This window comes from Hermetia illucens, chromosome 3, assembly GCF_905115235.1.
Source record: "Hermetia illucens chromosome 3, iHerIll2.2.curated.20191125, whole genome shotgun sequence".
NCBI lineage: Eukaryota > Metazoa > Arthropoda > Insecta > Diptera > Stratiomyidae > Hermetia > Hermetia illucens.
In genome coordinates, this window is record NC_051851.1 from 145,929,086 (window position 1) to 145,946,099 (window position 17,014).

Sequence of the window (17,014 nt, forward strand, 5' to 3'; positions counted from 1 at the left end):
AAAGGTGGGAACTGTGAACACTCACGCATACAGTGAGTTACATCCTTTTACGGCGAATTTAAGGGGAGGTCCCCATACATGCAAAAGGAGGGTGTAAATTTTTTTTCACCAACTAGTCATGTGGGGTTACAAATGAAAGGTTTCGATTAGTACTTTTCGAAACTGATCTTAGTTTTGACATTTGTTGGAAAGGCGGGGAGTTCGGGGGTCGAAAATTATCATTTCTTTAACGGGCCCTTTGTCTGAAACTGCCCAACCGAAAAATCTGAAAAAAATTAGAAGGTTGCCACTATCTGGGGCTGGGATAGAAATTATACCGAAAAACAGAAAAAAAGCTACATCCTGTAATAGAAATACAGCTCTTTCTCATACTACTTCGCCCTCTCTTTTAATTGCGGACTGACATTTGACATTTTTTTCTTAAATCTTCTGTTTCATTGCATGAGGAGCAATGAGTGCTACCCATTGCAAAGTATATACTACGTTCGTTTCGAGCACTTGACTCCCTAAATCAAACCATCAAAACTTCAAACAAAATATAAAATTTAATCATATAATTTAAGCATTCCGAAATAAATTCCATATAACTTTACTTCTTCCTTTCTCTCTCAAATTAATATGTGTTATTATGAAGCGGACAATTAGAAAACAAGTACATTTTTAACTACGTCTTTAGCCAAAATGATATTTCGTTCACATCCCTTTCTAAGTTATGTATGATCGGTGCAAAACACGGTGTTCTTTTCTTGTTAAAAAAATAAAACCACAAATTTGGACGAGGAAAAGAAATAAATGGCGGGGGGAAGCAGATCCGGGTTGTGACGAAGCAGAGAAATTGCTTCAAATGAATTTTTTGGTAGAGTACACGTGAATCTTTTCAAAGAAAAAAAAATTACGAGTAGTAGGAAACGATGGAAAACTATCAGCACAAATGATAAAAATATATAATACGTACATACACATTGGCTGGCTCTTGAAAAAAAAACAGAAAGTTTGGATAGAGCGATAGGTAGAGGTACAATAATAGTCTAGATATAATATTATATGTAAATATGATTGTTTTTAACATACCAGGTACGATATTAACAGACGTGTAGTAGTGGTAGAAGTAGAGGATATTTTCTCTATTTTTCTAAATGTTTTCATTTTCTTTACTACGCCCTCAGTTCTATTAACACAGTGGGCGCGCGTCTGTGACCTGTTAAAATATGTTATTGAAAAAAAAAAAAAATATGAGTTAATACGCATTGCGGTTTTGTGTAAAAGTTATACACCCATTGCCAAAAAGGAACAACCAACTTTAGATGGAAATTCGTTTGGGGGACAAAAATCATGCACTGACCAGAAATTCAATGAAACATTTGCTTCTGTTTCGATATTGAAATCACCGAAGTTGATGCAAGCATATCTTTTTTTGTAAATTCAATTTATTATGTGTATCTCAATCCATTTGGGATAGAATTGTCGAATGAGCTCATTCACAAATGGAAACGCGTTCCTATGTCACATGCCTTTGAAAACTGAAGTAATGCATTTTAGCAATGGATGCAAATGTAAGGAAAACAAGGGAGAAGAAATCGGATTCATAAGATACTCAAAGTTTCTCGATAGTTGTTGTTTCTTCTCGACCGCAACATTTTTTCGACTGCTCAATTTTCAAATGGTTAAACATTTAGGAAATGTTATGAAAGCATTTGATTTACGGTTGGTTAATTGTTCCACTTAAATATATAAATCTGAAAAGCTTTTTTATCGACACTAAGTTTTATGGGATCATTCCAGTAACTCTTCTTTCTTTAGAAAGAAGGAAAAAATCTTACATTTAAATACTATAATAGTTTTTAAAGAAAAAATAGCTAAAGAAATTAAATTCCTCTCTAGAAATTTTCAAACTTAACTTATGAAATGATAATAAAAATAATAAAATGTAAAGAAAAAAACATTTCACTTGCTTTATTTTCTTTATGAATCTCATTTGTCGGGATCATTATGATGATGTGTTTGCCGTTGTCATTGCTGTTGGTATCGATCAGTTTGGAGAAAATGGTGACGACGTCCGCACGGATGGGGTCAGTAGTCGCGACGCCAATGATGGCGGCAACACGGGGGGTCGCTTTCAGGGATATATTATTGGCATCTGTAAATTCAGAACGGGAGCCAAACAGAGTGGCCCCTGAGGGGGAGATCACCGAAATCGAGGCGGCATCATCATTGGCATATGCGGTCCTGGTATCATGACCCCCATGCCAGGGGCAACCATGCCTGGTAAAGGTGCAGCAAGCAGTCCTATTCGAGAGAAAAGAGAAAAACGGAAGACGAAAACGTTTTAGATCACTACTGCCATTCAGTGTCTTCTACAAAAAAAGTATGGAAAATAAAATGAAAAGAGTAAAGTGGCGGAATTGTTTCTTTTTAATAAGTTTATTCATTTACCTTAACAACTAATTTGAACGTCATTTAAAAACGCAATTTCGTTTCGTTACGAAACAAAACAAAAACAAGAACAATTAAGCACATTTCAAGTACGGAGAAAACATATTTCTTGGAGATGATGCAAGCTTCCCAACCAAACAAACAAATGCTATTTACAGAGCTAACATCCAAATTGAGCACGCGCAAAAAGCCTCCATCTCACTGATCCGTAGTATAAAATATGATTAATTATCCTTCGGTTCATATAGCTTTTTGCCAAAATTACACAAATATATATATATATGTTTATTGGAAGTATGTTAAAGAAAAAAGAAATATATATTAATTAATAGATAAGGTCTGGTCTATACCTGCTCAATAAACCAGACATGAGTTTTAGAAATTCAATTGTTACTTAACTTTTTTGCTTCTCATCTTCTTTGGAAAGAACAAACGGAAATATTCAATACTCGGGCTCTAAACTCAACAAATTAAATAATATAAATAAAAAGTTCGTATCTTCCAGTTGCAATAATAATAATTTAAGCGATTTATCAAGTAGATTTTATCGAAGAAAAATCAAAGGAACAGAGAGACAATTTTAACATATTCCGAATTCTCAATTCATTCAATACACGAAAAATGAAAATATCCAAATTCTGCAAGGACAGAAGAACTAAATACACATTTATATCAAATACTGTGTGGCTCTCTAAATTCGTTTTGGCTTTTGTTTCAAAGGAAAAAAATATCTTGCTTTGCTTTGGAAAATTTCATATATATACAAAACTTTATTGGATAGAGCAATCTTGCAACAAACTTTCAAATAATAGTCAAAAAACAACACATTCAATATATTGCAGGCGATTTTCTCTTTTGTATATTTAGGTAGAGTTAGATAAAAACTATTTCATATTTTACAATAAAGTTGGTCGATGTTAATGGATGTTGAGAGTCATGTTTGCTTTATGTTGAGGGTATACCGAGGTAGTAGCAAAGGACTAAGCGAACAAAGTTCTGTTATATAAAGTGAATAGAATAACATTACAGTAAACGTTATGTTAGGATTTTAGATACATTAGATTCAAACCAGTAGTTGTGAGTTCAAATGGAATGAATGCCAATAATAGATGTTGCGAGTATAAGTTTTATGTTGGACTATAGGAGCGCTAAATAGGCATCCTCTGGAACGCGGACTGGATCATTTGGGGAGAAGATCCCTCCCATTTTGTTATTGTATTAAGCAAAGCATCTATTCTTAAATAAAAAATATTTAGTCGTTTCTTTCAGGGCAGAGGTAGCTCAGCCGCTGCCTCATCTCTGCTTTTGTGTAGTACCACGGTGCATTCATTCTCCTGCGGCAGTGGTTACGGGGAGTGGCGAAGAAGCAAAAGTCAAATGAATGAATAGACTGAAGATGTTGAAGTGGTCTTATTCTATGTTATTGATATAAAGGCAGCGAAAATGCTTTAGAATACATTAGCGAATAGCTCTAACTTGATGAAAAAGAATGTCTGCAAATTTAGGATGCGATGACTAACACTCCTTCCGCTTAGAAATCTTCAAGAAATTTTTATCAGGAAATTTGATTTGGAATGCGAAAGTTCGACCTCGATGCATTTGATTGTTGGTAACAGTTCACGAAACGTGTTCACCATGCCGAGAGTATACAGTTTCGAAAAGTAAATAAAGGACTTTGTAAACCATCAAATATCATACTAAAGGTCAATCGGATATAAACCGTTTTTGAATGTGGCGCTTCTTTGAAATGAGAAAAAATATGGCGGATGAAATTCGAATGCAATATATGCGCATCCTGTTCACTTCATCCAAACAGCCTATTTTGTTTTTCTATTCGATTTTTCAATGACACTGCACGCCTACAGAAGGGGGGGCAGCACAAAGGTGAACAGAGACATCCATGACGAACTGGCATTCGAGTATACAATCACGTTTTTTAATACGAACTTTTTTCTTTTGAGTCCTGGTGAATTTAATACAATCGTAGGTGCGACTGCTTCCTGTATTTTTGACGAAGCTTTGGCTAATCTTTTCTTTTTCATGTAAATTTTACTTCAATTTGTCCTGTGATCCGCTTTTGTGTATCCACTCATCGTTTACAGTGCGGTATCCGTGTGTCAGCATGAAGGAAGAATTTCTTTCGTAGTACAGGGTTTCAATTGAGATTAATGACGATATAATTCCAGATGAGGACACTCAAGCTTGTAAGTTGAAATGGATGAAACAGAACTACAAACAAAGTGGGCAGAAAGGATAAACGAGTGCAAGGACTAGTTCCACATCCCCCATTCCCAAACACTTGTGCATTGGACAGGCTAAGCCCATTCCTACACAATTGAAAGAATATATCTTTTAAAATCCGACTGTACAGTTGGAGGATGTTTTCTATCTAATTTTCCGGTCCTGGTAAACAGGCTGACTTGTATATAAGGGAAAACTTTGTGTCTTAATTAGACACAACTATTAAATTGGCGTTCATTGATTGAGAGTTTCCAGACCACATTGTTTGTTTATACCAAAGTAACCGTGAACCTCCAATAGCTTGAACAGTGCTTGAAGTGTGGTTAGTTGGATCACGTTAACCAAATATCCAAAAGCCTAAATTGTGATTTTGAAGAAGAATGCGATGGATTGTGCGTTATCAAAAAATGTCTACTTTCCAATAGTGAATCTTACAACGCCAGGGAACTCTCCAGTGCAAAGTGGGTTGAACATATGAAGCTTGTCATGGTTGCTCCCATAAAAAATATCAATCACAACAGCGAACAAAGTAAACGAAAACTATTATGATCGTCTCAACTCATGTAACATACGACATACTACAAATGTATCATCAAAAACATTTAGGAAGAGGTCAATAAAGCTGTGAGAGGGAACCTTTTCTTTATTTGTGTTACAACACTAAGGTTCAGCATGCACCAAAACCTGCTGCCCTCCCGACTGGTATGAAGGACATTAAAAATTGACTTCCCCATAGTCTTTGATAGCTCATCGCACTGTTGTGCAGCCGCTTGAAACCCAATTGCGGGTTTAACAATCTCCTGTCCTCATACTAAAAGTTGCGTCAATCTTTCAGTAACATTAATACACCTGGAAGTTGTAAAATCTGTCTCAAGAGTTACAGAGACACAAATCATATACAGTGGCTTAACCAAGACAGCATTCTTAGAAGCACTCAATAGTACTTGGCTTGATTTTGAACCACCAGCCACCATAAACCGAGGATTGTGATGAAAATGAACCCCATACTGAAGGAGAATAAACATTTCAGCGACCTAAGCAACTTTCGAAACATTTCATTAATAAACGTTTACTAAACTGCTCAACTACTAGATCAAGTTCAAACTGGTTCCCTTCATTGAGGACTTTCCATATCTGCCTGACAGTTAAATCCATCACCTAGGCCTAAATGTACTCCTTCATATCGCAGTGACTAAAAGTAAAGGAAATCATGTATTAGTTCTCTCATGAAAAATGTATATGAGCGCGTTGACCTGGAAGTGCTGGAGGGTATATTGTTGGATTACGAGGTGCCCGCAGACATCGCAATACAGACTCTTAGATTCAGAAAGCCCAGGGAACGAATGATTGACGATAACTCAATTTTGATCAATAATCCTTTTCAATCTCTGCACATCCTCGCCGCACAATAAAAAAAGATGGAAATTGACTCAAGGGAAAATACAGAAAAGTTACTCAGGCAACAAAAATCAAATGAACACTTCTCAGTCGACCGGAAGCCTTGGGATATGCAGATAACATAGTGGTACAATCCCGGACACAGGAAAACATATAAAGCAAGTCATATATGGACAAAGAGACGGACCGAAAATACAAGGAAAGAAAATACAATAGGATTAATACAGGAAACACGAGATCACAACAAAAGACGTCGAAGAGTAATTGAATTTAGCAAGGCAAGCTTATGTTGCAAGCAGAGGGCACGAGGAATGAGCATAGGCAACCTAGCACATGTAAAAGAATGATATGGAAAGTTGAAAATGGGCGATTAAAAATCCTCACGATAGCACAGGTGTCGTGATGACGAGGATGCATAAGGACCCTATGCTCCAAATCGTGAAATGGAGGGAACATCGCACGCCTTTATAAGTAGTTGATTTGAGTAGTGAAGGGACCGATTTCAGGCGTGACTTATCCATGAAGTGCCTCGACGGCTCAGTGGCTAGAGCGCTAGGTTGTCGTGGTTGAAATCTCATTGGTAGCAGAAGGATTTACATTGCGACTGGATTTCAAATTCAGCTTAGTTTATAAGGTGCATTATCGACATATTTCGCTTCATTACTTTAAAAAAAGCAAATGAGCTGCGGAAGCCAGCCGAAAAGTGTGTGGCGCATACAGGGACAATGCTTAATAGAACGTGCCACTCGGAAATGGTTTGCCACAATACCGCAGAAAATATCAACTTCCTTGTGGAATGTTAAGCAAAGTGCTGACATTACCATCCAGAATAATATTACAGCTTCAGGCTAGCTTCTCTAGTTAGTGCCCCTACCTGGAGCTGAGCAAGGTGTAAGAATCACAACTTACCTTGTTTCCTATCATAATTACTGTCCTATATTGTTTATTAGTGCGTCGCGGAACACAAATTAGTAGGTAACTTCTTCCCAGGGGGAAGCATTTACTTAACGAATGAATCGCCAGGTAGCCCCTTTACGTTTCGCATAAATTTGGATATTGAGGTCCAACAGGTTTGCCGTATATTTGATGCAGTAGAAGTTTGATAGGATTCGGTTCCAACAGTAATATTGAGGAGATTTACATTCTCTCATAAATTCTCACCTTAACAGACTCTTTTCCTGTGGGGCGTTCATTTTTCAAGCCCAACAAGTTTTTGGATGTAAAGCCAACATGTTGAATCCTATTTTGTCCACAGACAAAGAAAACAAATTTCAGGTAACACCTTAGGATAGAATTACAAACAGAATAGACGTTAATAATTCAAGATTTGGCATCGCAAACACTTTTGAAAGTCGACCCAAATTCTACTCTCACAAACCCAATATTAAATAATGTTAAAATATGGTTAGGGTTATGGATTGGAGGCTCTGACACACAAAGAGTTGCGAGTTTTACTTCTTTGAAAGACGAAAATGTTTTCAGAGCAAGAATACTGGATGTTATACAAGTAGACGCAGAGAGTTGTCAAACTGGATTTCTCACATGCAAACAGTTGCTTTTAAAATGAGGACACTAAGCGCTGCAATGCATTAACCTCACCGGTAAACTCGAATATTCTTGTTTATGAGTCGCTTGCACTAAACGAAACCAACACATTGTTAACTACAATTGATGCTATTAATCTGAACAACGAAGAGATACCGCTACATGACAATGCTCAGTTAATTCTAGGTAAACGGTGAATACCTACTTACAAACACTGAAATGAGAATCCTACCTCGCCACTATGAATTTATTTTTTGTGAAGCCCAAGGACAATTATTGGTTTCTGAAACGAAAAGTGTTTACCCTCATTCATAATTATCTAAAAAACTAAGCGATCGCTTTGATTTGAACACAGGTAAAATTGAAATGCGATTCATGAAAGGCGGGGTAGGTATTATACTTCTCCAAACATTGAATAATTCTGGGAATTTGTGATATCCTGCTATATGCATTATATGATCTCTACCTCCAGGATCAAACATTGATTTTGCAGTGTATTATAATAAAATGACCTTTAGTCCAGTTTCCTACGAAAAAGCCTTAATTTCTCTGAAAATGAGTTATGATGTTGCTAGGGAAGTGAAACCCATTATATTTCCAAATTTTGGGAGAAGCTATCTAATAAATTATTTGAAAACTCCGCAATTTATTTGCCAGTCCAATATATAGGGGTGGGGAAATATCGTATTTTGTCAATAGATGGCGACGCTTAAACATATCTTGTGTTGTCTTATCGCATCGGATCATACTATATGGCGATTGAAGACGACAATCTGTGCTACAAGGGTCTTTTTGACAGTGTTATGATCGTACGTCTTAGTCTCATGTTATAGCGCGTCAAAGATGGAGTCCACCAAGCAAGAAATTCGTCATATTTTACGCTGGATGTTTAGGTGCCACATGAGTTCACGCAACAAAAACTTTTGTATCGAATCAACGCCTGCGATGCACTGCTGAAACGGAATGAATTCGACCTATTTTTGAAGCGGATGATGAAAAGTGAATCACCTACGACAACCTCAAGCGAAAAAGATCGTGCTCGAAGCGCGGCAAGCCGGTCTAAGCCATCGCCAAGCCCGGATTGACGACCAGGAAGGTTTTGCTGTGTGTTTGGTGGAATTTGAAGGGAATCAACCACTATGAGCTGCTTAACTATGGCCAGACCCTCAATTCGGTCCTCTATTGTGAGTAACTCGAGTGTTTGAAGCAGGCGATTGACCAGAAGCGGCTAGAATTGATCAATAGGAATGGTGTTGTGTTCCACCAGGACAACGGTCGTCCTCACACAGTTTTGATGACCCGCCAGAAGCTATGGAAGCTCGGATGGGATGTCCTATCGCACCCACCGTATAGTCCAGACCTGGCACCAAGTGATTACCATCTATTCCGGTCCATGCAAAACGCTCTTGGTGATAAGTTGGCCTCAAAAGAGGTTTGCGAAAACTGGTCGAGTTTTTTGCAAATAAGGAGGAGGATAATGAAGTTGCCTTCTAAATGGCAACAAGTGTGCGAACAAAACGGCGTATATTTGACTTAAATCGGATAATTCTAAATATGGTAAATAAAGCGTCAAATTTCGATCACAAATACGACATTTCTTTTCCCCAACCCAATATATTGATAACGACATTCTTATAGTCTTTGCTTTTATAACATTTTAAATAATTTAGATGAATTCAGGAATTAAAGTATATATGCAGAAGTGACAAAGCGGTACATATACCGCTTTATTGTCATATTAGCAGAATAAGGAATAATTGCTTAACACAGATGAATTATAAGCATACAATAGAAAATTACAGAACATCGGGGGTATGAGCGTAACCAAATATCGATCGTTGTTGGAATTCGAGTTAATGCGATTTTTCCACAAATTTCACATCATGTTAATTAGTCATCCATTTATTTAAGCCAGACAGAAGCATGTCTTTCTAATTTACAGCGTATACGGGAAATTAATTGGGAACGCGTTCTTGTAATAGAATCACAAATCTTCAATTGAACTATCAACTACCCATTAACATCACCAATTCATCAGAAAACTTAAGGAAAATATCAGTTAGTTCGAGTAATTTCGATCGCAATCAATTAGGTTAACTATGACATAAGCTGAACGGTAAACTTTAATGTTAAACATACAAAAATTAGAACCAATCACCTTGAGAGGAAAACAAAAATTTTAAGTATCGAAAACTCAAGAAAAAATTAACGTACTACTGAATGTTGTTTAACTTTTAATTGGTTAAGTGGACGGAAATTGTGTTGTTGAGTGTGTATTAGGTGATTAAATCGGTGTTGAATTCAATGTTGTTGTCGTGATTTTCTATTTTATTTACTAACTTGTGACACCTGTATTTGAAATATGTTTAGGAATACAGAGGAGTGAAACTATAAAGAATGAAGACAGTAAAAATATACAATACATACACTAAGGGAACATCGCGGAAAAGAAGATTTTCGACTTTGCTTCGTAACAAATAGAGAGGCGATGCATGAATACGTTTGCCATAGTAACTAACTAAAGAAACCCACTAACCCTAATATATACTTGAATGGTTGAAAACTATTGGATTTTCTGAGCAAATTCAATAATTGGAAAATTTATCTAAACACTCTAAAGTCAGGAATGAATAAAGCATTGTGTCCACACATTGACTTGAATAAAATGAAATTAAAATAAATGAAAATGTATTATAATGATAAGAAACAGTGACATCAGTGTATCTCATACTAATTGTTGTGCGTTGTTTTAGTATGTTCCGGAAAATTTTCGACGTGACACTTCACGTGACATGTGAGTATACAAGATACAAATTGATACCAAAACATCGCATACAATTTACAACACTACATTTATATTAAAGGTAATTGTTTTTTACGAGATTTTCTCGATACTCACCGTCAATAGGAAACTTAACGACAAAAATAAAAAAAAATAAAAATTCGTTTAAATAAACTTATGATAAGAATATCGAAGCTAATAATTTTCCTACTAGGCGCAACTTTTGTATCGCTGTTTGAAAATGATCTTTTGAAAATGATGACAAATTAGAAAATTTAATGAAACTTAAATACGTCAAATTTAAGCTATATTAGCATGCAAATCTATCAGTCTCTCAAATTGTATTCATGTACAATTAAACATGTAAAAACATATTGTTCAACATACTTTTTTTTTGTATATCGCTCACGAGAGTTTTGTTTTTAGTTTGAGTGATTTTGTGTACGCAACAACAACAACAACTCATCGGGATTTCAATGTTTTTTTTGTTCGAATTTGATTCATTTCTAAAAACATTTCGAAATCGTAACTATAAATAGTGAAAATATTAACCATTATATAATCCGCATTTGATAGTATCTATTTCGTTAACTTTCAGTCAGATTTCATGGAAATAAAAATATAAATTTGTTCTAGGGGAATGAATTCAACAATAGTCTAAAATCTAGAAAATAGAGAGAAGAAAATTTAATTAATTAGACTTGAATCTAAGTGGCAAAAATTACGTTTACTTCTGTACAGTAAATGGGTTTATTCGAAAAATACACAAAAAACGTTCTACTGAGTTGGATGAAAATGAAAAACAGTTATGGTTCGCTTGAGTATCACCCGCTAATTTTCTCAAACTTGTTAATAGCGAATCAACGGAACGTGTGGGATGATTTTCAGTTAAGGCGAGGTACAAAAGAACTGGCAACTGTTGCAAGATCTTAAAATGTTGTGAGCACCGAACTAATAGGATTAAAAACACCTCAAAAGAAATTGAATAGTTAAAGAAATCATTTCATTTTAAAGTAGAATATGTTGTCTGCAAAATGCAAGCAGTGCCAATATATATACGCTTCGAAAATGTTTTTTTAAACGCGGAGAATTCTAATGAAATCTCTGCTTTATTAAAGAAGAGGATTTAATTCCCATCGAGAACAAAAATCAGACATCTAATTGGGCTTGGTGTTTGGCTTGGCATTTTCTTTCATATCTCGCCTTATTTTAAGATGATATGAGTTGAACAAAAATAAGGTCAACACAATGCATTGCAACTCCGATTAGAATGAAATTTGGCCTTGAGCAGGCTTACCAATAGGAAACAGCTGGTCTGCAGTTTCTACTCAAATGAAAAAAAATGGCTTCTAATGTCGATAATGTACGCTCACTAAGTCAAATTGATTTGTTAAAAAAATGTATAGGGGTCAGGTACTCAGTTTTAAAACGAATAGTGAGGCACCACACCACACTTATAGAGAACTCAAATGAAATAAATTTGAGAAAATCTTTTCACACTGAAATTGTGGACCGACTTGGTGCTTGTTTGAAAATGGCAATTTTCGTCAATAAATCACAAAGTGTCGATTTATCGAAGGTGCAACACAGTACTTAAAACGTGTCAACGTAAGTTACAAAGATGAAAACTGAAGCGACGAATCCAACAATTGCGTTTTATTCAACAACTTATTTACACCAAATTTCTACTACGGAAAAGTCTACCTTTTGGATTGTTCCAATTGAATCGATTTACTAACCCAACAATCGAGTAGCAATGAACAATACTGAACTTGTGCTAAATATGTTTGATCAAAAACAATACCAAAAACAAAAACACAATAATTGGATAGATTCCATGGAGTTAGTATTGCAAAGTAACTTTCACTGACTCCACAAAAATAAACTTTCATGGTGATATTAGTCTCTTAATAATTGAAATTTTAATATATATTTTAGAAAAATACAAATTTCCAAGCCACTCAACATTCAACAAACATAAAACAATGTTAATTTCTTTGTACATTATTATTATTGTTGTTAATAAAGAATAATTCAAAGAAGTGTTTATTCACATCTTGCTTCCAGGATAAAAACGAATAGAAAAACCCAAAAATTGATATTATTAAATCAGGTATAAATAAAAAGTCAAATGATAAATAAATTGTAAATTTAATAATAATTATAGCAACAAAATTGTGCCACGCTATCTACCTGGCGGACACAGAAGACATGGTTTTTGAATAAAACTCGAGTTTTAGCTCGAATTTCGGTTGTCACTTCACTGCTGGATGTACATATGTGTGTGAGAGACAGAAGAAGATTCATCACGCGGGAATCATCATCATTTCATCATCATCATCATGAATGCGAATCGCGCGATAATCACAACGCCAAAAAACATAAATATCGGCCATAAATAAAAAGCCAGCGTCAGTTTAAAAATGCTTTTTCAATCTTTTTGTTTGTTTTTTTTTTAATTGTTGATTTTGTAGGAGTTTATGTTTGTATAGTTTTTTTTTATTCAAATACTGAAGTTATTCGGTAAATGCTTGTTTGTACTAAGTTTTAGGTAAGATTTTTATATATGGAAAATATGCTCTATTTATAATTATATGCACAAGATATTCGTAATATTCATAAATCTAACAATTGTTAGGGAAATTAAGATAAAAAAAATCAAGAGTTAGGAAACTCTAAAATGGCATTCTTTCACAGTGAGATTGTTACACATTTACATTTGGTATAAAAGTATCTGATTTGTATTTTTTGACAAAATTTTGTTTGTAAGCAAATAGGTTCCACATCACAGACAAACTGTCATGTTTCTTTAAAAAAAAATCCGGGACCGCTTTTGTTAGGAGATATATTTCGAACTTACTATTTACATCGAGTTGATCTTATTAGTAAAAGCAATACTTGAGGATGACCAAATTACCCGCAAGGTAGTGCTGTGATTTGAAAACTAGGCTACCCGTCCTGCGTCATTTAAAAAATCCCCCTTTCTCGCCAAATTACTTTATATTCTTGAATAGTTCCTAGATATTGCTCATAGTTAAAATCTAGAAATGCTTAGAGGCGTCCAAACCTACCGTATTGGAAAAGAGAACGCCTCGCAAATATACAAACAGTCTTTCTAAAGGGAACTGAAGCTGCTGCTCCTAAAAGAAGTGTATTAAATTTATGGGTTGAAATACGCTTCCATTGGCACAATACGACCGCTAGGTGAACCCCCACGGGCAACAGCACGACAAACGCTTTGAAGTTACACCTGCAGCGACAAAATATTGTCAAGTGCATTTGCAACATGTGCATATTTAAAACACTGTATTGTGTCTGGCTCAGTTTGCAGCTGCCTCAGGCATATGTCTGCACCTGTAGTGGACACTGTCACTCAAAGAGTACGTAGATAGAAGAACGTGAATTGGACAGTCATTCAGAGAAGATGCATATACTTTATGATCAAAAAGCTTTCGGGAATTTTTAATTTAAATGAATGGCGCATGGCAAAACCGATTATTTTTGAATTGACGCGACCTTAACTCACATACATATCAATACTTGAGCGCCAATGCGTCATTAGTATCTTCCTGGTGTTTGTTGACATCAGTCAACTTTTTACTCTTTGGTCGGTTTTTAATATAGTTTTGTTGCTTTTTAATATAGTTGTCTTAATAATAATAATCGTTGGCACAACAATCCATATTGGATCAGGGCCTTGAAGTGTGTTAGAGCACTTCATTCAAGACCGTAACGGTACACTACAGTAGACTGTAGCAGGCAATGTGGTCAGCATTGCGCTCGCCCGAGATTATTTACCCTGATTTTGACTCAGGTACTCATTCACAGCTGAGTCGACTGGTATCCGACGTCAAATCACGATACAAATCCCACTGCCGCCAGCGAGATTTGAAACGCGACCTTCCGTAGGACAGGCTTGTGCTCTAACCACTCAGCTATCCGGACACGAGTTGTCTTGCTATCGAAATTTCGTGTACTGATGAATTGGATGAAAATGGCTTTTACAACCTTTGAGGAATCTTTTCTGTCGATACCGCGGGCATGACAGTGGTATTTGCCTTCGGTTCCCGATGTCTATCCACGTCAAACATCGCTGAAGTCGTCAAAAAAGCGATAGAAATTATGCTTGAAAATCATCATACCAGCCTAACTGAGGCCGCTAGTGAACTTGGCATTGCTTATGGAACCGCTTAACACATTATGGTGAAAATTTTCGGCATGAGACTTGTAATTACTAGCGATAAGACGGTGATGGTCTGTAAGAAGTGTTGACATGAAGAAAAGTAACAATCGTCCGAGCAGCGTTTCGAAGACGAGCCGAAGCAGAATGCGACACGAGAACTGGAGGTCATCCCTTTTCAGCGGTTCATGGACGAGTGGAAGACAAACACGTGTGTTGCTTCAAATATATGTTATTTTGAAAGAATAAAATGAATTTGCTTCAAAATTAAGACATTTTTGTTTTGTTTATAAATTTCCGGTACTTTTGTGATCATAGGGTATGTACGAGTATATGTAGCTAAAGTGAAGGTTGCACCTAATAGCGCGCATATACATACTCGTTCTGTCTCGAGAAGTTGTGAGGCTACCTAATACCTGTGGCGAAATTTAAGATACGACCTCTTCTCTGATATCATATCAAATTTCAAGTCGTTCTGTTATTATGTGGCAACACACTGTTCTCGGATGAGGTGTTGTGTTCATGTGTCACATTTCAAAATGGAGAACAATTTCGAATAACATACTACTATTAAATTGCAATGCAATGCAATGAAAACGTTTGAAATGATCAGAACCGAACGTATACGGACTCAGCTCTATCGCTTGCTACCGCTAAGCGTTGGCACATTGGAGGAGGATTGCGCAAAGTTGACAGTCGGTAAGGAGATAAATGGGAAACCAGTGGCAAAAAATGCAGAGTGACGTAAATTTCAAAAAATAACCATCAGTGGACGTATTTTTATACCTGCTAACCTCCACTCATTTTTAAATAGAGAGGTAATCAAATGTGGATTTCCGACAGAATGGGCATATTGAAGCGATGGGTTGAGTACTTTGATGAACTACTGAACAACTAAAACATCAGCGGGTTGGAGATCCTGCCAACTGTAAACGACGTACAAATACTGCCACCACCACAAAGTATAGAAGAAACAGTCCGTGCAATTCATCGGCTTAAAAATCATAATTCTCCAAGAGCCGATGGAATTACAGCCGAATTGGTTAAATATGGAGGCGATCAGTTGCACCAAGTGGTTCATCAACTTGTGCTCAAGGTGTGGGGCAGCGAATCAATGCCCGACGATTGGTAAAGAGGCATTATCTGTCTCATACATAAAAAGGAAGATATCACATAGTGCATTATAGAGATACCCCGTTGCTGAGTACCATCTATAAGATATTTTCCGCTATCTTGCTCGGACGGATAGCCCCATACTCCCACAACATCATTGGCCAATACTAAAGAGGCTTCGCTCCAGGCAAATCAGCAACAGATCAGATTTTTTCTCTCTGCGGCAACCGATGGAAAACTGTTGGAATATGGACATCAGTTGCATCATCTATTCATCGACTTTAAAGCCGCCTATGATAGCATAGCCAGGGTAAAACTCTACACGGCCATGAGAGAATTCGGTATCCCGACGAAATTGATAAGGCTGACCCTGACCAATGTGACCAGGTAAAAGCAACAGGATCACTTTCAAGACCATTCGACATCAACAACGGTCTCTTTAACGCGGCCCTGGAAAAAGTGATCCGTGATGCCGAGGTAAAAGCGAGGGGTACGACCCTCTGTAAGTCGACCCAACTACTGGCTTATGCTGACGATATCGACATCATGGGAAGAACAACCCGAGACGTAGAAACTGCCTTCATCCAGATCGACCAGGCTGCACGAGATCTTGGGATGCACATCAATGAAGGCAAGACAAAATATATGGTGGCAACGTTAGCACCGAAAACCAACCAACCAACAACATCAAACCGCACTGGTCAAACGGGAAGAATAAAGATAGGAGACTACAATTTTGAGACCGCGGGTAATTTCACCTATCTAGGGTCGAAAATCACAACCGATAACAGCTATGATGATGAAATCCGCGCACGGTTGTTGGCAGCCAAGAGAGCCTATTTTAGCCCACAAAAACTGTTTCGCCCGAAACGTCTCACCATAGGGTCAAATATCTTACTGTACAAGACTATGATCTTGCCAATCCTTATATATTCCTCGGAGACTTGGGCTCTTAACAAGAAAATTTGCGACATCTTGGCCGCGTTCGAGAGAAGAATCTTCCAAAGAATTTTCGGCCGCCTACATGAGGATGGACAATTCCGTAGCCTATTACGACGAAATCTATGAGCGATACCATGACCGTCGGTTTGTGGATAAAAACCGGCTCAATAGGCTACGGTAGGTGGGTCAGGCGGGAAGTCTATAAGGGCACTATCTACGGTAGAAAAAGAAGCGTATCAAGCCATCGTTGTTTCGACCGAACTTTTGGTCGCTTACCATCGACTTCGATGTTCAGACCAATTTTGGCAAGTGAATTCTCGTTATCGCGAATTACGTGACCATATCATCGAAGACGCCTTTCTCGCAATTTTTTCACGAAC

At 36.8% G+C, this 17,014-nt stretch overlaps 1 protein-coding gene across 7 annotated transcripts in view; it reads right to left on the reverse strand.

The window, feature by feature from the left end:
* Positions 1-766: 766 nt before the first annotated feature.
* Positions 767-17,014, reverse strand: part of LOC119650766 (BUB3-interacting and GLEBS motif-containing protein ZNF207) — a 28,966-nt gene continuing 12,718 nt past the window's right edge. Inside the window, exons 7-10 of one of the 7 annotated variants that reach the window (XR_005249373.1) lie at positions 12,593-12,662; positions 10,952-11,063; positions 10,517-10,529; positions 2,267-2,286 (exon numbers count right to left, since the gene is read on the reverse strand). Coding sequence is in view for 3 of the 7 variants with exons in the window: in XM_038053867.1 (XP_037909795.1) it covers positions 2,186-2,286 (101 nt within the window). In the remaining 4 variants the exon portion in view is untranslated. Of the gene's footprint in view, positions 2,287-10,516; positions 10,530-10,951; positions 11,064-12,592; positions 12,666-17,014 lie in introns of all 7 variants that reach the window. The other 6 variants (XR_005249371.1, XR_005249372.1, XR_005249370.1 and 3 more) reach the window with 6 other exon arrangements.